Source organism: Phyllopteryx taeniolatus, chromosome 14 (assembly GCF_024500385.1).
Source record: "Phyllopteryx taeniolatus isolate TA_2022b chromosome 14, UOR_Ptae_1.2, whole genome shotgun sequence".
In the NCBI taxonomy this organism is placed as follows: Eukaryota; Metazoa; Chordata; class Actinopteri; order Syngnathiformes; family Syngnathidae; genus Phyllopteryx; species Phyllopteryx taeniolatus.
Genome location: NC_084515.1, coordinates 9,068,160 through 9,093,190, shown reverse-complemented (window position 1 = coordinate 9,093,190; position 25,031 = coordinate 9,068,160). Strand labels below are relative to the sequence as shown.

Genomic DNA, 25,031 nt, shown 5'->3' with positions numbered 1-25,031 from the left:
AGTAAAGTTATTCATACTCTAGATGTACACAACCGATAGCTGCTTAACAAAGACCTTGTCTTCAGCTAGACAATTCGAATGTTTGTTTTTGGGCTGCTCTCTCTGTGGACACATACTGGCTGGGCTTCTGGAATGTGAAAGGTGGATGTCTCTGTTATCTTTCTCCCCACCTGCAGATACACGTTGGTGTGCTCGTCGAGATACACTAAATATCCTTTGCTGTACAGCACTTGGTCTTTTTTTTTTTTTACATTATCAGGACAAGCACATGGGTGCTTGTGTACTTATCTCGGAACATGGATTGCATAATAGTTCAACTTAATGTCTCATATTTGGATAGGGTTGATGTTGAAGCTTTGTTCATATTTGAATGGAAAAATAATGTAGCCTCATGAAAATTTTGTATTAACAGATTACCAGACTAGATCTAATTCACTGTGTTGAAACTCCTTTACATCAACTATGTCTATCAATGGATAGTGAGTTCAATTTATTTATTTATTTTTAAACACTGAAGGAATATACGAGGTGTGTCAGAAAACTGTCTATGAAGAGCTCTCTTCCAAAACGTGATAAATGCTTAAAAATAAAAAGATCTTGCTGTTCTTGCTTTCCTGTTCTGTTGTGTAACAACTGTATTTTCATTTGTTACACGTTTAGACTGAGTAAATTGTGTTCTTAACAGGATGAAATTATGACTTGTAAAATGTGCAAGTTTATGTAAATGTAATTTTACTCGGAGTAATCAAAAATTATCCGTTGTGTTTTGAAAAAGAGCTCTTCATTTCAGCGCAGATCAATATTTAGGTCAGTTCTTTAATGCTATAATTTTTGGCCTTCTTCCTCACTTGCAAATAGCAGACATAGTTTCTTATCTTTAAATTGTTGTGTTGAAGACAGCAAATGAAACTTGAAAAATCAGTGCTTATTATACATCCCAAACACCTATGTACCTTTGAACTTAGCTTCATTATGTTTTTGTTCAGAGATTTATATATTTAGCCTCAGGGGCGTAACTAGTTTTTTATGGATAAGGGGCTTAGCCCCCAGGAGATGCACAGGATGTGAGCGAATGTGGTGTGTGAGCACAACATTTCACAAACAACTAGCAAAGACTGAGAAAGAATAAAGTTTTGTAAAGTTTTTGGACAGAACAATAAAACAATACAATCCTGGGTAAAAGTCAATGTCACCATTAGATTTGCAGTGTTATTCCAGTCTGTTTTTTAATACAGTGCACAAACTCAAGAAGTATGTTTATCCCTGTTTATTCAAGAATTTTGGGGGTTTATAAAAAAATAAAAAAATTTAAGCCCCCCTAAAATAGGCCTAACGACGCCAATGTTTAGCCTCATCTCTACATGTACATGTGTTTAAAGAATTTATGCACCTCTGTTTTTTATGACCTAGCAACACTAAAACGCTGACCTTATCTATTGCCATTTCCTGTAACTGTTGCTGCTGCCGTCAGTGGACACAGACCCACCTCTTTGTTTTTTACCTGTTGTCTCCACCCACCACAGTGGTTACCTGGTTCAGCGGTGGGCTATAAAATCCTAACGCCCAACGCTTTCCCCACAGTGACACCAGCAAGCCTAACTTTTTGGGGTGGCGGTGAAAAGGTCACATTTATTCATCTGTGGTCCCTCACAAAGAAGTCACTCCTCATCATCCATTCTTAAGCTCATCAAGGTGAGAGTTTTAGCAACAGAAGAGCTGGCGTTAAGGGATCAGCTATGCTTGGAGGCTTCTGCACAGATTTGTTGGTCACATTGACTCTCGTCTTTCTAACTCAGACTGGGACTCAATGCAGGTAATACCTTACAATTCACACTCTTCCACTTAAGATGAGGTGTTTTGAGGAAAAAGTAATTTGTCAAAATGCTCTAATATACTTCCCAATTTTATTAGGGCAGAAAATGATCTTTCATCCATTACTTTACCCGATTGGAGAAGAGATTCAGGTATGAGATCATTGTTATGGCTTTTTACATCACAACCATGATTTACAAATATGAAAATTTGAGATGTGCAATGTATTAATCTTTTTCTTTCACAGAATATGTTACACAGTGCTCGTTTGGCAAACACAAGACTACAGCATGCGACTGGACAACGAGTCACCACAAATCAAGTAAGAAGGATACCATATTTGGGACTAAATGTAGCGACAATCGAAATAAGTATGTTTTCCTCACCACGGACTTGAAACAAAGCACAAACATTTTACTTTTTAGATTTGTTATTGGCACTAAATTTCTAAACTTAATACTGCACCATATTCAGTCGTGGGTTTCGGGGCATAAGTCAACATAAAACGTCTTCCCTAAATTGCATAGGCAGACATACATTTTATCACTGTTATTGTCAGTTAAAAAGAATAACTCGGTCAGGGAATATGTGCTGCATTGCGGCACTATATAAAAATATAAGTATTCTCTTTTAATCAAGCATAAAAGCGTGTGTCAATCTCATCACTGTCTTTTCATTTCCAGACGCTATAACTGTGGATAAAATAGAAAGTGATGCATTAGATCAAATTGACGCATGTCTAGAGTTCTGGTACTTGGCCCCTCCTAATGGTTTAAAGCTTCGCGCTCTGCTCAAAAGCAGTACTGGTCTGGTGGAAATCTGGATCTCGCCAGTACTGGCACCAGATTCTTGGCGACAGGTGTTTGTGCCACTAAACATCATTGAGTCTGGGACGAAGGTAAGAAGCGCAGTTTATAACAATTAATCTGCAAATGTTCACGGGGTGTTAATATGCAAGTCAATGTAAATAATTATATTTTAAACAGGTTGTTCTTGAAGCAGTCCGAACAATGTCCTTGGAGAATCAGGTCACATTTAACAACATTGGAGTAAGGAGAGGCTTGTGCGGTTCGTACTGTCTATAGTTTATTGTCAATAACAAGCTAGTTTTGGTCCCACTGATCAATACTTTAGTATGCAGGTACACACTGATAGACATAAGACATTATACATGATGAGCCTGGTACTTTGATAACACTTGTCAGCTAATCAACAGTACAACTGAAACTAAATAATTTTATAGTGCAATTTATTTAGAGATCTACATGAGTATGTCAACAAATACGTTGTCTGTTTCAACAATTACCATTACGAGTATTTATGAAAATATGGCACTGGTTCAGGCCATTAAATGCTTCAACAATGCTTAATTGTCCCACTATTAGATCTGATCAAGTGATCTTTTTTTGGGTCTCATCTCCCACAGGACATCAGTGTGATCCAAACAAAGAGATATGGACAGACCAGGCCACTCTCTGCCTCTGCTCAGACAGAAAGCTTCACTGTACTCCCTCTCAGTGTCCTAAGGGTCAAAGCTGTGGTCCTCAAATACGAACCTCTAGGGAGGCGTCCAATACTGGGACATGTACTATACATAGTAACACAGACTGCAGCACTTTTGATGGAGTGCTATTTCGCTTCATGGCCCCCTGCAACTACATTCTGGCTAAGACCTGCTCTTCCTCTGAGGTTTTGTCCTCCTTCAGTGTGAAGGTGGTCAATGACCACGATGAGAATTCTTCTGTACAAGCTGTGCACCAAGTCATTGTGTCCGTGGGAAATGACAGAGTGTCTCTTCTGAAACAGCAGACACACCGAGTTGTGGTGAGTTACTGTGGTGAGACCAAAATTAAAGATTTTATCTTGACAGCGTAAGTGCTGCAATATAGAAATAATCAGGTTATTACTAATGACAACATGGTTTTATTTGTGGCTCAACAGATCCCATGTTTGATGCAAGTTCACTTCAAGCAATAGTTGCTTCAAGTTTGTATGCTTAAGAAAACAAGTCTTACTCAGAGTTTTCTCGATCCGATCACATGTTTGAAAACTGATCACATAATTTTGAGGTGATCGGCTGAAAAAGGTCGGCTGTTTTTAAAAACAACGAAGCTGGCTACATGCAGCAGTCTGTGCGTCTGCTAGTGGTCGCCGCCTTTGACTCCAAAACTTGTGCTTCAAAATGGCCACCAGCTTTTCTGCTCATCCGTAGTTCGTTAAGAAAAGAGGCATGGAGTGAGATGTGGAAAAAAATCTGCTTACACGGCCAATAGTCATGGCAAGCCGAAAGATACAACAAACTAAACTAAATCTCCAAAGCCGCGCAGACCACAGGAGGCCAATAGTATGGCCAAACAGCTCGCTGATCGTCGTCATCAAAGTGCAAAGAGCAATAGTGTTGAAATGTGACACATTTTAGACTTTCCATCCAATAGAAGTCTAATGAGTGTGAATGATTTTGTAATACTCAAACTTGTGCCCTACTGAATGCAGTTGACGAGGCAATTAATCAGTAGTGTTGTTTGCAGAGGAAGAGAGTCGAGCACTAAACAACCAACTACGCAGCTGCATCGATTCATACATTTAGTTGAGACAGGCTTATAAATAACAATGTCAATGTATTGTTTACTATGGAAGAAAATTTAATTTTTTCATACATACTGTACATACTATATCCCTATAAACCTGACTTATTTGTATGTATTTTTTGGGCGGGGGTTAAATGTTGGACTAAGCAATGTACAAATTGATCAGTTCTCTTATCTGCTGTTCAACTGCTTTATCAATTTCTATATATTTGACAAATTTTATGCTGATGACTGATTAGAAATAAATATCTAACTTTTGTCCTGTAGGTCAACGGGATCTGGAGGAATCTTCCACTAAGTTTCAGCAATAACACTGTAAAAATCAAAAGTAACCTGGCAGCTGTTGTACTTGAAACCAGTTTTGGCCTTTACGTGTCATATGACAATGCGGGTGATGTGCATATAACCCTGCCGCCCACTTACTCTGAGGAAGTCTGTGGCTTGTGTGGAAACTTTAACCATCTTCGAGAAGATGACTTGAAAAAGCCTGACGGAGAACCTGCATATGATGCCACAGCTTTGGCTAACAGCTGGCAGAGTGGGCAAACAAACTCCACCTGTGAAACAATTCTAGTACCTCACCAGTGTGAACCTGTGGAAGAGGCCGAGTATGGCAGTGAGCAACACTGTGGAAGTCTCCTCTCTAGTACTGGACCATTTGCAGCGTGCCGATCCTTTCTCGGAGCAGAAAGCTACTTCAGGGGATGTATGAACAAAATGTGCTCCGCTCACGGTGATCATTTCGTGCTATGTGAGACATTGCAGATGTACGCTGATATTTGCAAGGATGCTGGAGTCATTGTTCCTACATGGTGGAACACTACAATCTGCTGTATGTTACTTCACTGCTTAAATTTCCCTGACATCTGTTGCAATAAATAGTGGGAAATCGATGACCGTAATAAAACAATGAAAGTTAAAAGTGTGTTATCTCTCTCTTGTTCCAACAGCTCCACTATGTGGTGAGAATAGTCATTACAACTCATGTGCTGAAGGCTGTCCAGATGTGTGCTCCAGTCAGGATATAGTCGGATCTTGTGGAAGTTGTGAGGAAAGGTGCGAGTGTGACTATGGCTTCAAACTCAGTGGGGGAAAATGTGTTCCAACAGAGGACTGTGGGTGCTGGCATAACGGTAAACACTTTGAGGTAAGAGAGATAGATGAATCAATCACTATAGTCACCTACTGTCACACGCCATTATTGATTCTCACAAATCTCTTTGCAGAAAGGAGAAACGATCTTGGAAGGAGAGTGTGTGCTGCTGTGCCAATGTATGGGTGATAACAATGTCCAGTGCACTAAAATGCAATGTGACAAAACTGAGGTTTGCAAAGTCAAGGCCGGGGTCAAAGGATGCTTCCCTATCAAACCTGCCACCTGTAGCGTGTATGGTGATCCACACTATATCACCTTTGACGGGATGGCGTATGACTTTCAAGGGGGGTGCAGTTACACACTGGCTACCACATGCGGAAGAGAAAGCTCAGTCCATTTCACAGTGACCGGTCACAATACGCATCCTCCCCTTCACAACTCGACCCGGTCCAAGTTGGATGCTGTGACCCTGCAAATTGAGGGTTTGTACCTCACATTGAAGCAGACCACCCAAGTCTATGTAAGTAAGATCCTCATTGGAACAGTTTTGTGATTCTTAAATGTTCAAATGTTACATTTTCCAGATACAATGAACACTTTTATGGACTGCAGCTCCTCTACCTAAAATGGGAAACCTTCAGCTGAATTTTATTTGGGGCGGATATAGTCGCGGGGACCAAGGAATTCTAGAATAGTTAGTCATTGTAGTTGGTGCAACCCAAAAAGGCCTCCTGTATGATGGATGCCTGGTTGTTATGTTGGATTTAGTTTTAGTCTTGAGTTATACTGTATGTTCTTAGTGCAGTAAAAGTTTGCTTTCACTGTCTCGTTCCAGTGATTATTTCCACTCAAATCTTCAAGCTCATTGATTGATTGAATTTGACATGTGATAGTAACTGTCAGCACAAGCATATCATGAATAATTTTTTAACACTACCATTGCATAGTGGAAAATTGACTCATCCTTTATGTAAACTACAAAACAGATATCCATGGTGCGTTCACTCACAAAAGGAATATTTATCACAATGATTTACCGTAGTAAATGTTACGCAACACAGGAAGTTCTCATGACATTTATGACACTAAGGCCAGTCCACCTTGTTCGAAAACATCTGCTGCCATTCATTACTACAACTAGCATGATTGGGTACACCCATGTTTATGGTGGTCAGATATTTCTGTGTCAGGTCATGAAAGGTTTCAGTTTGCTGAATGTTTACTCACAGTTGACCCATTTGACTGCACCTTTAACAGCAAACATTACATATCAATGTAAGACAATACAAATAGTTTAATAACACACCAACAGATTAAAATGAATTTTTTCTCTCTCACTTTAGGAGAATAACAGCCTTGTTCGACTCCCTTACTCCACCGCTGCTTCTTATGGTTCTGTCTGGGTTTACAAGGATAATAGTTATGTTGTCATGGAGACAACATTCGGCCTAAGAATGGTGATCGATGGGCAGAATAGGTTCTTCTTCCAGGTGGATGATAGCTACAAATATCAACTATGTGGCCTGTGTGGTACCTATTCAGAACAGCAGGACGATGACTTCATAAAACCAAGCGGCCAAAATGCTACGGACCCATTTGAGTTTGGTGATAGCTGGAGGGCGCCACACAATAATGAGTGAGTTCTTTTACTGTAGGACATATAGCCAACAGCCTTGTAATAATGAATGTAACACTCATCATCGTCCACTGATCTTTTGTTCCCAAGATGTGTTTCCCATCCAAATGATCCGCGACCTTGTGAAAATGAGGAGGAGGAGAAAGAGGCCTACATTGGGTGTTTTGCCATCCTTGGGGATGCCTTCAAGCCCTGCCATGAAACCATTCACCCAAGCATCTACATCGGTAGCTGTGTGCACGACTACTGTGCCACAAGTGGCAACCAACACACCTTATGTGAATCTCTTAAATCCTATGAAACTGCCTGCCACGTTGCAGGAGTGGAGCTACCCTATTGGGCAACAGGTTCAGCCTGCGGTGAGTTGTGTGCGGATGTGAATTGACGAGGAAATAGCTTCATTCAGTACTCTGTGCAGAATATGGGATTCCACACAATGAGATCCTAGTTTATAACCAGAGTGGTCTGTGTTAGTAATTGTATTTCCCTTTTCAGCTGAACCCCAAACGACAGAAAATCCTCCAACTCCACCCACTCCAACTCTTCCATCTCAAATACCAGATCCAGATTGTAAGAGAGATGAAACATTTCATTTCCTCAGTCATATAATCTAATTAATAATTTTCCAGCAAATGCATGTACATTAGGACAGCTATGAAACTCACATTTTGATTTATTTCACATATGTATGAATTGGATTAAGTTAAACTCTTGTCAAGTTTTATTTGTAATGGAATATTGTTCATAACACGTTTTTTTCCGCATAGTATGTCCCATGAACTGCGACTTTGAGAAGAATCTGTGTGGGTGGCAGCAACTCATACAGGACACCTTTGATTGGACAAGGTATTCCGGTGCCACCCCATCACTCGGAAGTGGGCCAAACCACGACCACACCACTGGGGGTAAAACCTAACCATCAAACTACATAGTTTTCTCAACTATTCATGACTTCGTACTGAACCCCATTATGTCGGACTGTCCCTCTAGCGGGATTCTATATGTACATTGAGGGTGACAGTGTAACACACGGAGACCCAGCTCGTCTGTTGAGCTCAGAGTGCCATTACAGTGGCCCAGTTTGCCTTCACTTCTGGTACCATATGCATGGCTCTGCCACAGCCATGGCCCTAAATATGTACCTGCTCCAAGGAAATAAAGCTACCAAGATTTGGTCCATGAAAAACAACCACGGGCAAGAATGGCATCTAGGAAAGGTGGATATCAATGTCTCCGGCCCTTTCCAGGTTAGCCTTGGACAATGTGTGAATTTTTATTATTGATTTCTAGACAAATGTATTTGGTCTTACATTGTTTATTGTCATATTGGCCCTATTAGATCATTGTGGAGGGAATCCGGGGCGCCAATGCTCTATCAGATGTGGCGATAGATGACATTTCCATCCAGTTCGGCTCTTGCGCAAGTAATAATTACTACAAAATCGTATCTTATCTTATGGTATCTTATCTTAAGATGTTGCTAATCCTATGGTGTTATAATTATTGTAAAATGCAGGTTTATCAAGTTTTAACGATGTTATCACTCTCTTTCTTTAGGTAGACTGGGAAACAGAGCAGAACCTGGAGAAGTCATTCCCTCAGACCCAGGTTAGTGGATCAGCAGTTAAAATGTACCAATTATGTTCAGGGGAGTATATTGATAGTGCATTTTTTTTTTTAAAGAGTAATTGAAGTTGCGCATTTTAACAGAGTTGCACCCCGATTACTTTTGTTTCCCTTGGAGTTTGTAGCTTGAATTGCAGCTTCGATAGAAATATTTGCAGCTGGAATCAGATGATCACAGATGCTTTTGACTGGACGTGGCAAAGTGTTTCTACACCTACCCTAATCACAGGACCCTCCTCTGACCACACTGGGGGTATGATATCAGATAAACAAAACATAAAACACTGATATGAAGAAATTACTTGACAAATATGACCCTTTGATTTCTTTTCTTTAGATGGTCACTACCTCTACATTGAGGCCAGTACTGTGTCACATGGGGATACAGCTCGTCTCATCAGTTCTGAATGTTCTGCTTCCGGTCCTCAGTGTCTGCAGTTCTGGTACCATATGTACGGCTCTGCCGATACTATGGGCCTCCATGTATATTTGCTGCAGGGCAAAAAAGCTGATGCTATTTGGTGGAAGAGGAATGATCAAGGAAATACGTGGCACTTGGGTCAGGTAGACCTGAAAAACACAGGAGCTTTCCAGGTCAGTCACTTCCATTACGGAATTCCAGCCAGTATTACAATAATGGAAAATAAGCAGTTCCTAACATTTTACAATCAATAAAATATCAGTTGTTTTCCCCTCCTAAGATCATTATAGAGGGGCGCAGGGGTGCTAATAAAGAATCTGATGTCGCCATAGATGATGTAACACTTTACAATGGACAATGTTCAGGTGTGAAAGATATGTATACACTGTAGTACAAAAATGTTTCCTAGTTTAAAGGTCAGTGGCTTATTAGTCATTAAAATTCTATTCTTTACCCTATGTTTAGAGCTAAGTGGTGTCATGACAACACACCCTCCCAAACCTGATGCAAACGTCACAGCACCTCCAAATTTTACATTGCCTGTCACTGCAGTCACAGAGCTTCCCGGAGTGAATGCTATTGATCGATTCCCTGTTGCAACTTGGCCACCTCTAGCAAACGTTACAGAACACCCTGTTATTGAAGCAACTACGAATTTAATTCTAAATAACAATTATACTGGAGCTGCAGAAAGCGGACCACCCCACTCAGGTACAGCGATTTTTTTTTTTTTTTCTTATCTCATTTTTGGATTTATAGTCAATAACATAATATTTCTGCCTTTCCAGTGTGCCAACTCAACTGTAAATTTGAGAAAGATCTATGCCAATGGAATCAGCTTCACACTGATGTCTTTGACTGGACAAGACGAACTGGGTCAACCCCTACATTTAGGACAGGGCCCTCTTCAGATCACACCACAGGACGTAATTAACCATCTACCTCATCTACAGTAAAGATGCACACTTAGTTAGTTAGGCTAGAAAGTTATTTATGATAATTACAGATAAGTTGATGACAGACTGAAGTCAGGCACACCTTTTAGTCTGAATTTCCTCGTTTTGTTTTTAGTGACTCATCTTGTCAAGGACACAGTTGGTTCTCTTTGGCATACAGTGTACACTGCTATTACACTTTCACTATCATTACACTATAATCAAAGTAGTTTTTAGAATGTGCCAATGGTTTGTGTCATTTAACAAAACCTGAACTTTGCTGACAAAATATTAAAACATACAGTAACACATCATAATATTCAAATGTTTTGTCTTGTGAATGCAGCTGTTACGAAAATATAGCTTGCTATCTTTCATAAGTTATCATAACTTCAAAAGAACAACGTAGTTAGAAAATGACCCGTGAAAACTTATTTCTAATTAATATTATGAAGAATAAACTAATGAAACTCATATTTCATAATCCAGATGGCCACTATCTTTACATTGAAGCCAACAGCGCATCACATGGAGACACAGCTCGTCTCATCAGTTCAGAGTGTTTTGCCTCCGGTCCTCAGTGTCTGCAGTTCTGGTACCATATGTACGGCTCGGCCGATACTATGGGCCTCCATCTATATTTGCTGCAGGACAAAAAAGCTGATCCAATTTGGTGGAAAAGGAATGATCAAGGAAATATGTGGCACTTGGCTGAGGTGGATTTGACTGTCAAAGGATCTTTCCAGGTATATTGATGTAAACATTTTCAGCCAATGATGTTGCAATCGTGAAATAAGGTTTACCAGATTACTGTACAGCCAGTGAGAAAATATGCTTTTCTTTTCCTTTCTTAGATCATCATCGAGGGCCGCAGAGGCTCCAATGAAGAATCTGATGTCGCCATAGACGATTTAACGCTTTACGATGGACAATGTTCAGGTCGGGAAAAAATGCACATGGAATACAAATGTGTTGTTTGAAAAAAGATAGACCATTTAAAACTCATTCAAATTCCAACCTCTACTTTTTCTTTAGAGCTAAGTGGTGTGACGACGACACACCCGCCCAAACCTGAATCAAATGAAACTCTTCCTCCAAGTCTGACATCACATGGAACTGGAATTACAGAGCTTCCTGCTGTGACTGTTACAGATCAACTCCCTGCTACAGCTAGGCCATCTGTAGCAAATGCCACAGCACCCACTTTTACTGAAGCAACAACTCATGTAATTATGGAAAACAATGATACTGCAGATGCACAACCACCTCACTCAGGTACAGTGATTGTTCTGCAGCTTTCCTTGTACGTTAGACTTTTGAAGTTAGTTTTTATTCTTCCCTCCTTTTTGGATTTATTGTCAATAGTGTGATATTTCTGACTTTCCAGTGTGCCAATTAAACTGCAACTTTGAGAAAGCTCTATGCCAATGGAATCAGCTCCATGCTGATGTCTTCGACTGGACAAGACAAAGTGGCTCAACCCCTACATTTAGTACAGGGCCCTCTTCAGATCACACCACAGGACGTAATTAACCTTCTGACTCATCCACAGTAAAGTTTCACTTTGTTAATTAGGCTAGAAAGATATTTATGAAAATGGTAGAAGTCAATGGCAGGTTGGTGCTGAAGTCAGACATACCTTTGAGTCCCAACTTCGTTCTTTCATTCTGAATGAGTCTCATCTTGTCAAGGACACAATTGTTTGTCTTTGATATACCGTTTATGCTATATACTGTACATAGTATAACAGTAGCACATATCGTCATAAAGTAGATTTTACGAACGTGCCAATGGTTTGTTATACAACAAAGTCTGAACTTAGCTAACAAAATACCAAATAGTTTTGCTTTGTCTTGGGAATGCAGCTCTTACAGAAATGAATCTTGCCCCATCTGTCATAAGATATCATAACTTCAAAAGAACAGCATTGCAGATGGAAAATTACCTGTGAAAACTTGTTTTTTATTCGTAATATGAATGGTTAACTAGTCGAACTTTTATGTCATAATCCAGATGGCCACTATCTTTACATTGAAGCCAACAGCGCATCACATGGAGACACAGCTCGTCTCATCAGTTCAGAGTGTTCTACCGCTGGTCCTCAGTGTCTGCAGTTCTGGTACCATATGTATGGCTCGGCCGATACTATGGGCCTCCATCTATATTTGGTGCAGGACAAAAAAGCTGACGCTGTTTGGTGGAAGAGGAATGATCAAGGAAATACGTGGCACTTGGCCGAGGTGGGCCTGACTGTCAACGGATCTTTTCAGGTATATTCATGTAAACATTGTCAGCCAATGATGTTGCCATGGTAAAATAAGGGTTACCAGACTACTGTTGAGCCAATAAGAAAATTAAATCATTCTTTCCCTTCCTTAGATCATTATTGAGGGGCGCAGAGGCTCCAGTGAAGAATCTGATGTCGCCATAGACGATGTACTGCTTTTCCATGGACAATGTTCAGGTCGGAAAAACTGCAGACTATACATGTGCCACCTAAGACGGCTCATTCGAAACTCATTACAATTGCAACCCTGACTTTTATTTTTAGAGCTAAGTGGTGCGGCAACAACACACCCGCCCAAACCTGAAGGAAATGCCACTATTCCGCCAAGTGTCACACCACAAGTAACTGCAGTGACAGAGCTCCCTGCAGTGAATGTTACTGGTCAATTCCCAACTACAGCGAGGCCACCTGAGGCAAATGCCACAATACCTTGGGTCCCTGAAGCAACAACTAATCTAATTATTAATAACAATGTTACTGCACATGCACAGAACAGACCACCATACTCAGGTACAGTGATTGTTTTGAGGCTTTCCCGGTCCTTTTAGCCTTTTGAAGTTAGTTTTTCATTTTTATAATTCACTGTTACTAATGTAATATTTCTGACTTTCCAGTGTGCCAACTCAACTGTAATTTTGAGAAAGGTCTATGCCAATGGAATCAGCTTCTCACTGATGTCTATGACTGGACAAGACTAAGTGGTTCAACCCCTACAATTATGACAGGGCCCTCTTCAGATCACACCACAGGACGTAATTAACCTTTTAACTCTTTAACAAAAACAATGCACACATTGTTAGTTAGGGTAGAAAGTTGTTCATGATAATTACAGAAGATGACAATGACAATGACAGGTGGATTCTAAAGTCAGGCGCACCTGGAGGTAACAACTTCCTTGTTTTTGAAGAGAAAAAATAACTTCCTTGTTTTTTAACAGCTAATTGTTTATTTTCTAGTAATTTTTATTATATCTTCTTTTTGTTTCGGCTTGTCCCTGTAGGGGTCGCCAAAGCGCATCATCCTTTTCCATGTAAGCCTATCTCCTGCATCCTCCTCTTGAACACCAACTGCCATCATGTCTTCCCTCACGACATCCATCAACCTTCTCTTTGGTCTTCCTGTAGCTCTCTTGCCTGGCAGCTCCATCTTCATCATCCTTCTACCAATATACTCACTATTTCTCCTGTGAACGTGTCCAAACCATCGAAGTCTGCTCTCTCTAACTGTCTCCAAAACATCGAACCTTGGCTGTCCCTCTGATGAGCTCATTTCAAATTTTATCCAACGTGGTCACTCCGAGAGCGAACCTCAACATCTTCATTTCCGCCACCTCCAGCTCTGCTTCATGTTGTCTCTTCAGTGCCACTGTCTCTAATCCGTACATCATGGCTGGCCTCACCACTGTTTTATAACTTCTTCTAGCTCCATCCAGAAGTTCTCCTTCACCTCTAGGTCACATTCTACCTGTGGGCCATAGCCACTAATCACATTCTACATACCCTCAATTTCAAGTTTCAGCCTCATCACTCGATCTGATACTCTTTTCACCTCCAAGACATTCTTAGCCAACTCTTCTCTTAAAATAACCCTGACTCCATTTCTCTTCCCATCTTGGTAAATTAATTTAAACCCTGCCCCTAAACTTCTGGCCTTACTGCCTTTCCACCTGGTCTCCTGGACACACAATATATAAACCTTTCTCCTCATCATCATGTCAAACAACTCCAGAGATTTTCCTGTCATAGTCCCAACATTCAAAGTCCCCACATTCAGTTCTAGGCTCCGTGCTTTCCTCTTCTCTTTCTGCCGAAGAACCCGCTTTCCACCTCTTCTTCTTGGACTTCAACCCACAGTAGCTGAATTTCCACCGGCGCCCTGCAGGTTGACGCCGCCGGTGGTGGACGTTGTTAACCCGCGCCACGACCGATCAATTTCTGGGATGAACGCTTATATTTGTTTTAAATATATTAAATATATATTGTTTTAAGCCGGATGCCCTTCCTGACGCAACGCTCTACATTTATCTGGGCTTGGGACCGGCCTACAGTTTGCACTGGCTCGTGCCCCCCATAGGGCTGTATTAGTAATTTTTAATATATCAGGTAATGCAATTATCTTTTATAGATTGCTGGCGTCAGGCCGAAACCTTGTATGTAAAAATGTTGTCAATTTACTGTTTTTTCACAAATACTTATATTTCTGATCAGTCCCCACGTCGGTATGGCATTTTTACAAATTATTGACCAATTCAAAGTGTTGAAAATGGCTGGCTCTGTTTGACGATGCAACGTTAATGGCTCAACAAACATGCCGTTTTTTTTTTGGGGGGGGGGGAGTGGGGGGCTGAAAAGTGATGGTATTGGACAAAAGAGGATTCCGGCGATATAGTATACATATTATATATACTACCTAGAGTATTACAAATAGTGAAAGTAGTTTTTTAATGGGCCAAAACCTGTGTTGTTTAACAAAGCTTACACTTTGCTGACACTATATTAAAATGTAGTTGTTTTGTTTTGTCGTGGGAATACAGCTGTTACAGAAGTAAAACTTGTTTTATCGACAAGACTATAGCTAAATTGTAGCAGAATTTTAATTTGAGCATTACCAGTGAAAATATATTCTAATTTAATAATATGAAGAGCTAACTAATCAAACTCTCATGTTATAATCTAGATGGCCACTATCTTTACATTGAAGCCAACAGCGCGTCACATGGAGATACAGCTCGCCTCATTAGTTCCAAATGTTCTGCCTCCGGTCCTCAATGTCTGCAGTTCTGGTACCATATGTACGGCTCAGCTGAAACAATGGGCCTCCATGTATATTTGCTGCAAGACAAAAGAGCTGATCCTATTAGTTGGGTGAGGAATAATCAAGGGAATATGTGGCGTCTGGCCCAGGTTGACTTCACAACAACTGGATCTTTCCAGGTAGAAAAAATCTAACTCAATGTTTAACCTGCACATTTTCAAAGGAGTGGTGAGAGGAGAATTGAAATTTGCTCTTAATATTAGATCCTTTTTGAGGGTCGACGAGGTTCTAATGATCAGTCAGATGTGGCCATAGATGACATATCCCTATACAGTGGGCACTGTTCAGGTAATCGTATACTTCAACTGATAATCAACTTACATTATAACGAGTGTATCTAATTAAGAGTGATTTGTTTTGCAGACCTGACTAAACCTACCACGCTTGCGCCCATGACAACTGATTCAGTTACAACAGAAGGTTCTGAATTTACAACAGAAAACATAACTGTTACACAACCAATAACAACTTCAATAAAAACAACAACAGACACAACCATCTCTGGGACAAAGACATTAACACCAGAATTAACTAAGCCCTCAAACCCAAATGCCTCAACAGAAACGCCAGGTGCGACAGTTACAATTGAACCTCAGACCACTGACACAGCTCACCCATCATCAATCAACCATCCAGTAGATGATGGAACAGAAGAGCCAGGACCTGAACCAACAACTGAAAAAATGACAGCACCCATTACATACCCTCAGTCCACAGTTACACCCATATCTCTAACAACAGAAAGCAGTGAACCGACAACTAGATTACACTCGAAAACATCATGGACACCAGAAACTCCAACAACAATTGAACCACAGACCACTGCCAGAGCTCTCCCATCATCAACCGACCACCCAGTAGATGAAGGAACAGAAGATCCAGGACCTGAACCAACAACTGAAAAAATGACAGCACCCATTACATACCCTCAGTCCACAGTTACACCCATATCTCTAACAACAGAAAGCAGTGAACCGACAACTAGATTACACTCGAAAACATCATGGACACCAGAAACTCCAACAACAATTGAACCACAGACCACTGCCAGAGCTCTCCCATCATCAACCGACCACCCAGTAGATGAAGGAACAGAAGATCCAGGACCTGAACCAACAACTGAAAAAATGACAGCACCCATTACATACCCTCAGTCCACAGTTACACCCATATCTCTAACAACAGAAAGCAGTGAACCGACAACTGTTCGACCAGAGCCCCCAACTACTGAATTGAGTGAGTATGAACACATTAAGAAACTGCGGTGGCCTGGAAGTGCAAAACAATATAATAAATTGTGAAACACTTTAACATTTCAGGAACCACAAAAACAAAACACAAAACACTTTAACATTTCAGAAAACAAATGAACAAAACACGAAACACTTTAACGTTTCAGAAAACAAATGAACAAAACAGAAAACACGAACATTACAGAAAACAAATGAACAAAACACGAAACACGAACATTTCAGAAAAAAAATTAACAAAACACGAAACACTAACATTTCAGTAACAACAAAAACAAAACACTAACATTTCAGAAAACAAATGAACAAAACACAAAAGACTAACATTTCAGGAACCACAAAAACAAAACACAAAACACTTTAACATTTCAAGAAACACTAAAACAAAAGCATAAACACGATGAAAAAGCATAGCTTGTGAACAGAATGTATGCAAGCTAGATCCCTCGCTCGGTACGTTAAAAAATTAATGGAGCCGGCAGCTTCCTTGCTAATAGCCACACGTTCCCTTTAATTCTTGCCAGCATCCTCTCTCTTTAGCAACCTGCTTCTTCCTTAACTATTAATCTATCATTTTATGGTTTAAGAAATGTGATCAAGTACAATATATTGTATACACAGCATCAAACGCCTATACAAGCTCGCTGTTCAGGGCGTCCGTATATCCAATCACTATTTGGGATGGACATCACGTTCCATCTGTGTAGCCTACCATTGCTGCGATGCAGGAGCCAATCATGTTGAAGCGGGGCGGGTCTTGCTGAGAAAAGCCGTGGGATTTCCAAGAATGTCTGTGAAATGGGCCCCTCCCTTTCCGGGTGTCCTTCGTCTTTTTGCAAAAGTGTTTCTGATTTTGTTTTAGTGTTTCCTGAAATGTTAAAGTGTTTTGTGTTTTGTTTTTGTGGTTCCTGAAATATTAGTGTTTCATGTTTTGTTCATTTGTTTTCTGAAAACATATTCCATATAAACAAAATACAGTATTGCAATTAGCTTGATTGTTTATGTTATATATATGTGTGTATGTATGTATGTATGTATGTATATATATATATATATATATATATATATATGTATGTATGTATATATATCTGTCTCTCTCTCTGCAGCACCATCTTGCCAACAGAATAGTCATTACAACACTTGTATCCCTGCCTGCAGTCCAACCTGCAGGTATTTGAATGGGCCACCACTTTGCAACGACAATGATGGTTGTGAGTCAGGGTGTGTGTGCGATGATGGCTATGTACTGAAACGTGGAAATTGTGTACCAATCCAGCAATGTGGATGTGTGGACGGAGATGGAAATAAATATAGCGTAAGTGACAATTTCAGAATTTCATTGTATCAGTTTAGTTCAAGTGCACTACTGTTACTCTGTTGGCTTTCTCTTGTTTTAGTTCGGTCAAGTGTGGTACACCAAACACTGCAGTCAGAAATGTAGATGTGAGAGGGAAGATGATATTGGGGAGAGTGACTGCGATGAAGAAGAGTGTGATGGTAATGCTGTTTGCATTCAAAATGAAGAGGGGCGTTATTACTGCCAAAAAACAGGTACCATGAATAACGGATAATGCGTTTTAACTGATGATACATTTTTGATATTTGTAATTGATTCAAACATTACATTTATATCACAAAACAGGTTTCGATGAGTGTACAATAAATGGAGACCCCGTGTACAGAACCTTTGATAACATGAAGCATGACTTTGAGGGAGAACATTCATATGTACTGGTCCGAACCAAAAATTTGCCTGGTAATCTCCAGGATGTCTACATAGAGGGTATCAATACACCAATTGAAGATGATGATGATGATGTTGATGATATAAGTAGTGAAGAAGACCGTGATGAGTATGATGAGAACGACGATAATGGTGATAATGACAGCAACGAGCATGAAGAACACCACAGATTACAAGGGCTCAGGATTAAAGTGTACAATCATACGGTGGAGTTCAAGAAGCATCAGAAGTTGTTTGTGAGTTTCAAGGACATTTAAAACTACGCATTTGATTTTTTATATTTTTTCCAAATTGTTCATAAATTGTTTTTCTGCATTCCATCAGGTGGATGGACAGAGAACTAAGACACCTGTTTCACCGTCTCTTGGTCTCAAGATTAAGAAGCATTCCTCTCACATTTATCTCAATACCGACTTTGGTCTTTCGGTAAAGTTTGATGGACGAAGCGATGCAGGTATTTAGTTTTGTTTTTTTCCTCTCTTTTAAACCACCACTTTGATATTGATAGTTGATCGTGTGAATATGTGAGATAAGATTCGCCCGGAGTTCCTAAAGGCTCTGGATGTTGTGGGGCTGTCCTGGTTGACACGCCTCTGCAACATCGTGTGGACATCAGGGACAGTGCCTCTGGATTGGCAGACTGGGGTGGTGGTCCCCCTTTTTAAGAATGGGGACCGGAGGGTGTGTTCCAACTACAGGGGGATCACACTCCTCAGCCTCCCTGGTAAGGTCTATTAAGAGGTGCTGGAGAGGAGGGTCCGTCAGGAAGTCGAATCTCAGATTCAGGAGGAGCAGTGTGGTTTTCGTCCTGGCCGTGGAACAGTGGACTCGCTCTACACCCTCGCCAGGGTCCTCGAGGGTGCATGGGAGTTCGCCCAACCAGTCTAGATGTGTTTTGTGGACTTGGAGAAGGCATTCGACCGTGTACCTCGGGGAGTCCTGTGGAGGGTGCTTCGGGAGTATGGGGTACCGAACCCCCTGATACGGGCTGTTCGGTCCCTGTATGACCACAGTCAGAGTTTGGTCCGCATATCCGGCAGTAAGTCGGACTCGTTCCCGGTGAGGGTTGGACTCCGCCAAGCGCCAAGGCTGCCCTTTGTCACCGATTCTGTTCATAACTTTTATGGATAGAATTTCAAGGCGCAGCCGAGGCGTAGAGGAGGTCCTGTTTGGTGCCTCAGTATTGCATCTCTGCTTTTTGTAGATGATGTGGTTCTGTTGGCTTCATCAAGCCGTGACATCCAACTCTCACTGGAGCAGTTCGCAGCAGAGTGTGAAGCGGCTGGGATGAGAATCATCACCTCCAAATCTGAGACCATGGTCCTCAGTCGGAAAAGTGTGGCGTGCCCTCTCCTGGTCGGGGATGAGATCCTGCCCCAAGTGGAGGAGTTCAAGTATCTTGGGGTCTTGTTCACGCGTGAGGGAAGAATGTAACGAGAGATCGACAGGCGGATCGGTGCAGCGTCTGCAGTGATGCGGACTTTGTATCGGTCCGTTGTGGTAAAGAAGGAGCTAAGCCGAAAGGCGAAGCTTTCAATTTACCGGTCGATCTACGTTCCCACCCTCACCTATGGTCAAGAGCTGTGGGTCGTGACCGAAAGAACAAGATCCCGGATACAAGCGGCCGAAATGAGTTTCCTCCGCAGGGTGTCCAGGCTCTCCCTTATAGATAGGGTGAGAAGCTCGGTCATCTGGGAGGATCTCAGAGTAGAGTCGCTGCTCCTCCACATCGAGAGGAGCCAGATGAGGTGGCTGGGGCATCTGATTCGGATGCCTCCCTGGTGAGGTGTTCCGGGCACATCCCACCGGGAGGAGACCCCGGGGACGACCCAGGACACGCTGGAGAGACTACGTCCTTCGGCTAGCCTGGGAACGCCTCGGGATCCCCCCGGAAGAGCTGGATGAAGTGGCTGGGGAGAAGGAAGTCTGGGCGTCCCTGCTAAATCTACTGCCCCCGCGACCCAACCCGGGTAAGCAGTAGAAAATGGATGGATGGATGAATATGTGAGAATGTGCCCTGCAATCCGCTGGTGACCAATCCAGGGTGTCATCTATCTTTTTTGCACACTCAGATGGGATAGAGTCCACTTCCCCATTACCCTAAACCTGATAAGGGGTAGAAAATGGATGCATGTCTGACGAAAACAAGCACTAACTGATTAGTAAACACAGTGTAGTTGGATATGAAGTTCAATAATGGGAATACAGTCAGATTTCATTTGAATGAAGTTGCGATCTCTGGTTAGTGTAATACTTACACAATCACAATTGGCAAGTCATCTCTCAGGGGACCGCTGTATACAGTATCTGAAATTGTAGTGCCTGTTACCCTGTACCCAATTGCCTCATGTGGCTGAAGTGCCACATAATGCTGATAAATGTTGCAACTCATTTCCCCACTATCTCCCGCTTACAATGCCATCCTTTCGTCCATTCCAAAGAAACTCAATAATTGTGCCTCCAGCAAATAGCACAGAAACACACCCTCCTTTGCCATTAGGCAGCTCCACTACCACTTCACAACTGAATGAAATACTAATGAGGGAATGTCCACCTAATCGCTCTTGTGGACAGACAGTGGCTTGCCTCTTTGACAGGCAGCCTAAAGGCTTCTTTATACTCGCGTGGACATCACTGCGGGTGTCCCTCATGGAGTTTGCCTTTATACTCGAGCGCAACCCACGCGCGCTGTTTTGAAAATGTACTGCAGTTCTCCTCCAAGACGGGGGTGTTGCTACGGCTGGTATTGGATAGGAAAACACAGGGTGGAGTTTCCGCTGCATTTTTTATTTTTGCCATTTCCGGTAGACGTTTTTACTTTCCTTTCAGTAACAAGAAACAAAGCAACAACAATGGCGACCGCGACAGAAGAAATGGACCTAGATGACCAGATGATACATTTAATTATGCAAAATCGATCGAGAAGGCGAAGATGTAGATGGTATGCAGAACGAAGGGGCACGCTGGTACGTCATCACAGCATGTGACTAAAACGGACCAATCACGAGAGATGATCTCCGCGGCGTTCGACACGCAGCAACTATTTTTGTCGAGTGTGCGGCAAGCTACGCAGAGGTGCTGCGCGGGGCAATTTGTCGGTCGCATGATGCAATGCGGCCGTTGTCGGCCGCGCGACCGCGGGAGTATAAAGAGGCCTTAAGGACTCTACTTTTTTTTTTGCATTCTAAAAGAATGAGACCATATGTGGTTTGGGGCGTGCCTTCAACTTGGAGCATAGTTTTTTTTGTTGTCGTTTTTTTTTTTGTCCTGTTCAGCTGTTAGGTCAAGCAGAATGGAGAATCTGTATCCCTTTCATGCCGGAACAGTTTTACTGTGTCACAGTGGAGTTTTTAAGATTCCGCTGTGGTATTATAATGGATGTTTATTGAGAATCAGACTTGATCAGTCGAACAGAACAACGTTTCTCGAAGGGAGAGAGAAACAAAGACAAAAGACAAAGCTCTAATTATAAACGGGATGAGAGAAGTAAATCATTACATTATCTACAACAATGAAACGTTAAATATGAGTGTTGCATGGGGATGTAGTGCTACACCCTGTGAGGGAAGGACAGGACAAGATAGAACAGGACAAGGACAGGAAAAGAAGCATGCAGGACAAGGGTCGTGAACCCGTCTGTACAACTGAAGTGTGATGGCATTAATTATGTGAATTATAAAAGTCTACAGGACAAGAGTATAAGTGAGGGGATACACACGCGATTTGCATATTCATTTGGTTATTTGTCGCAGTAAGTGCGTGACCCCACACCCAGTGAAAGAGTCCTTGGGGTGTGTGTCTGCAGATACCGTTTTACATGCACAAAGACTGACAGAAGTGTCCTGTAATTGCTGTGGCATAAATAGTTTCGTTTTTCCACGCCTCAGGCTAGTGAGTCCTAGCTAAGCCTTGTTGTGTGAACTGATTAAGCCTGCTCGGATGAGAGACGAAATGTCTTCTAAGACAACCAGAACAGTACAGTTGCAATGAATTCCAATAACTGAGAATTTTCCTATAAACATATCAACAATAAGCACAATTATACTCTTACATCAGTCGACTCAATATTCCACACACTAGTCTGAAAAGGTATTTTGAAGATCTCAAACAGTCATAAACACCCACATTTTACATTGCATCTTCAGAAACAAAGACACGATATCTATTTAACTTGTTCATAGATTGTGTAAAGCTTAAAAAAATGACAGGAACAAAGAAAAACTGAATATAGGTCAGAATTGACAGGATTGAAACAAAAATCACATTGTATCAATTTTAAATGTTTTTGGTTTGCTTGCTTTTTTTTTTTTTTTTTACGCCGGCACGGTGACGGACTGGTTAGCACATCTGCCTCACAGTTCTGCGGACTGGGGTTCAAATCCTGTGTGGAGTTTGCATGTTCTCCCTGTGCCTGGGTGGGTTTTCTCCAGGCACTCCGGTTTCCTCCCACATCCCAAAAACATGCATGGTAGGTTAATTGGGAACTCTAAATTGCCTGTAGGTATGATTATGAGCGCGTATGATTGTTTGTTTATATGTGCCCTGCGATTGGCTGGCGACCGGTTCAGAGTGTATCCCGCCTCCCGCCCGAAGATAGCTGGGATAGGCTCCGGCAGCCCGTGACCCTAGTGAGGAGAAGCGGTGAAGAAAATGGATGGAAAACTGGATGTTTTTTTTACCCTGTAATCAAATACTGTACTTTATTCCCACAGAAATAAATCTACCACGTATATACAAACGAAAAGTGGGAGGCCTGTGCGGAAACTTCGACGGTAGAATCCTGAATGACCGGATGAAACCAGACGGCACCGTAGCCAAGACTGTTCAAGAGTTTGGAGAGAGCTGGAGAGTGTGACGATGTTATGCATGGGGGAGGGGCAATGTTCTCCAGGATACTGCTCAACAACAATATCTGCACTCATATGAAAGTCTATTTTTCTTTAGACCAAGCGAAACCTGAATAGTCAATTACATCTGTGTACAAAACTAACATGATTTGTACCTTGTCTGAATTCATTAAGCTCAACTGTTGCTCTACCATAACAATGCATGCTATGTATTTCAAAATAATACTCTGCATGATCACATACAGTATCTCATTTTAACTAGTGAGGTATTGAAATGAAAAACTGCATATGAATACAGAGTAAATACATTTCAAGCATTGCTTTGTGTAAATAAAGATTCACTAGAAACATTGCTAATGACGTTTATCAATTAGTCAGATTCTCTTCATGCTTTCTTCCACTTTCTAGGATTATTTTAACAATATATTTTGCGAGAAAACATGCAGTGCACTTGTGTTTTGCTAAGAAATAGAAACCCTTGTTTGAAATGATATTGAGGATGTCTTCCCTCTGTAGGTAAGCAGACAACATTCCTACCAGTCAAAAGCAGAGGGTGTGCCTACTTACAAATTATTACACAACAAAAACAAGGAACAAATAACAGAAAATATGTCATTTATAAGCAGGTATCCTTGTGAGTTGTGAACTAAAGTCAGCAGTCGAGATGGATCAGGTTGTGTGGCATTTCTTTCTATTGGTGTCTGTATCTCTCATCAATGGTGAGTCCTTGTCACATTTTTTACTTAAAGACGAAGTATTCTGATTTGCAGGTCTAATTTGTATTTAACACAGAAAGATTAAATAAATTTAAGTTTGAATTTGCTATAGGTAATACACACCAAAAACACAGAGACTATTGGAGATTTGCTGTACAGTTACTTGATAGTGAAGTAGTATTAACTTTGTGTAACAATAGTCCAAAAAATAAGCAGTACTTGAGTGCTGCAAATTTAAAAAAACATTATAGTTTAGGGCCCCTGTCAGAAAATTATAGTTGTCACAATTCTCTCCCTCTGAATGCAGTATTTAGGCAGGGTTGGGTCTAGAAAAAAAAATGACAGGGTGACCAGGCAGGGGCATAGACTGAAAGATGGGTGGCATATTTAAAAACATACAAAACCTGTAACAAAAAAAGTGTGTAATGATATAAACAAAACAATAAAGAAGCCTTTCCTTTAAAATTGTTTAAAACATTGCAGACATATTTTTTGCAAGTCATTAAACAATTTTTGTTCAATAACACAATAGAGCTGTGTTTACCAGATCTTATTTAAAGCCCGTCTAGACCTAAAAAAGAAGAAAAAGAAATAAACTTAATATTGTGGCATTAAGCTAGCCTATCCTCATGTGTTAGTCCTTATATCGTCATTTTGTCTTCCTTTTGGTTAAATCCAGAATTTTCTGATTTGTTTTCATGCTGTAACAAACGACTTTGACTTGTGTTCCAATAATGTTAATATTCATGACATATTGCTGGCGTCAGGCTGAAACCTCAGATTCCAAATTTATTCAATTTCAGTTTTTTTCACAAATCAATACTATTGGTCAGGCCCCACGTGGGTCTCTTGTTTTCACAAATTGCTGACAAATCTTGAGTTTTGAAAATGGCTTGTTCTCTTTAACGATGCAATGTTAATGGCTCAACAAAATGTCTTTTTTTGTGGTTTCCTGAAAAGTGATGGTTTTGGAGGTATGAGGATTCCACCCGACAGCAGCAAATTGTACACACACTATTGTATTTCCTGGATTCCTCAAATAAATTGCATTGCATTTCTCTTTCAATTTTCTAGCGCAATTGACGTTGCAACAAGAAGGTAACATTCACTGCCGCATCCATGTACTCTATGCATTTTCCAGGGTCACTGGGAACGTGGAGGATATCCCAGTTTATTTAGAGAATGAGTCACAGAAAATGACAACTGAGTATATTTCAGACTTATTACATTACATTGAATTTGTTACTATTCCGATTTTT

The 25,031-nt window shown here is 41.1% G+C and overlaps 1 protein-coding gene and 1 long non-coding RNA gene across 3 annotated transcripts in view; one reads left to right on the top strand and one right to left on the bottom strand.

Annotated features, from left to right (window-relative positions):
• The window catches only part of LOC133489510 (uncharacterized), a 55,258-nt gene that overhangs the window by 18,785 nt on the left and 11,442 nt on the right, over positions 1 to 25,031 (bottom strand). The window lies entirely within an intron of this gene.
• LOC133488799 (zonadhesin-like) lies at positions 1,589 to 23,408 on the top strand. Its single transcript, XM_061797145.1, has 37 exons — positions 1,589 to 1,813; positions 1,912 to 1,964; positions 2,060 to 2,134; positions 2,496 to 2,710; positions 2,799 to 2,880; positions 3,239 to 3,636; positions 4,668 to 5,232; positions 5,351 to 5,547; positions 5,627 to 6,016; positions 6,840 to 7,132; positions 7,223 to 7,491; positions 7,628 to 7,702; positions 7,900 to 8,037; positions 8,123 to 8,379; positions 8,472 to 8,556; positions 8,690 to 8,740; positions 8,877 to 9,011; positions 9,096 to 9,352; positions 9,460 to 9,544; positions 9,645 to 9,890; positions 9,968 to 10,105; positions 10,604 to 10,860; positions 10,969 to 11,053; positions 11,150 to 11,389; positions 11,502 to 11,639; positions 12,128 to 12,384; positions 12,494 to 12,578; positions 12,666 to 12,911; positions 13,016 to 13,153; positions 15,078 to 15,334; positions 15,419 to 15,503; positions 15,579 to 16,451; positions 17,572 to 17,780; positions 17,863 to 18,016; positions 18,108 to 18,445; positions 18,534 to 18,663; positions 22,922 to 23,408. Exons 1-37 carry the CDS (start codon positions 1,737 to 1,739, stop codon positions 23,062 to 23,064), a joined length of 7,716 nt encoding a protein of 2,571 aa, XP_061653129.1. The 5' UTR covers positions 1,589 to 1,736; the 3' UTR covers positions 23,065 to 23,408.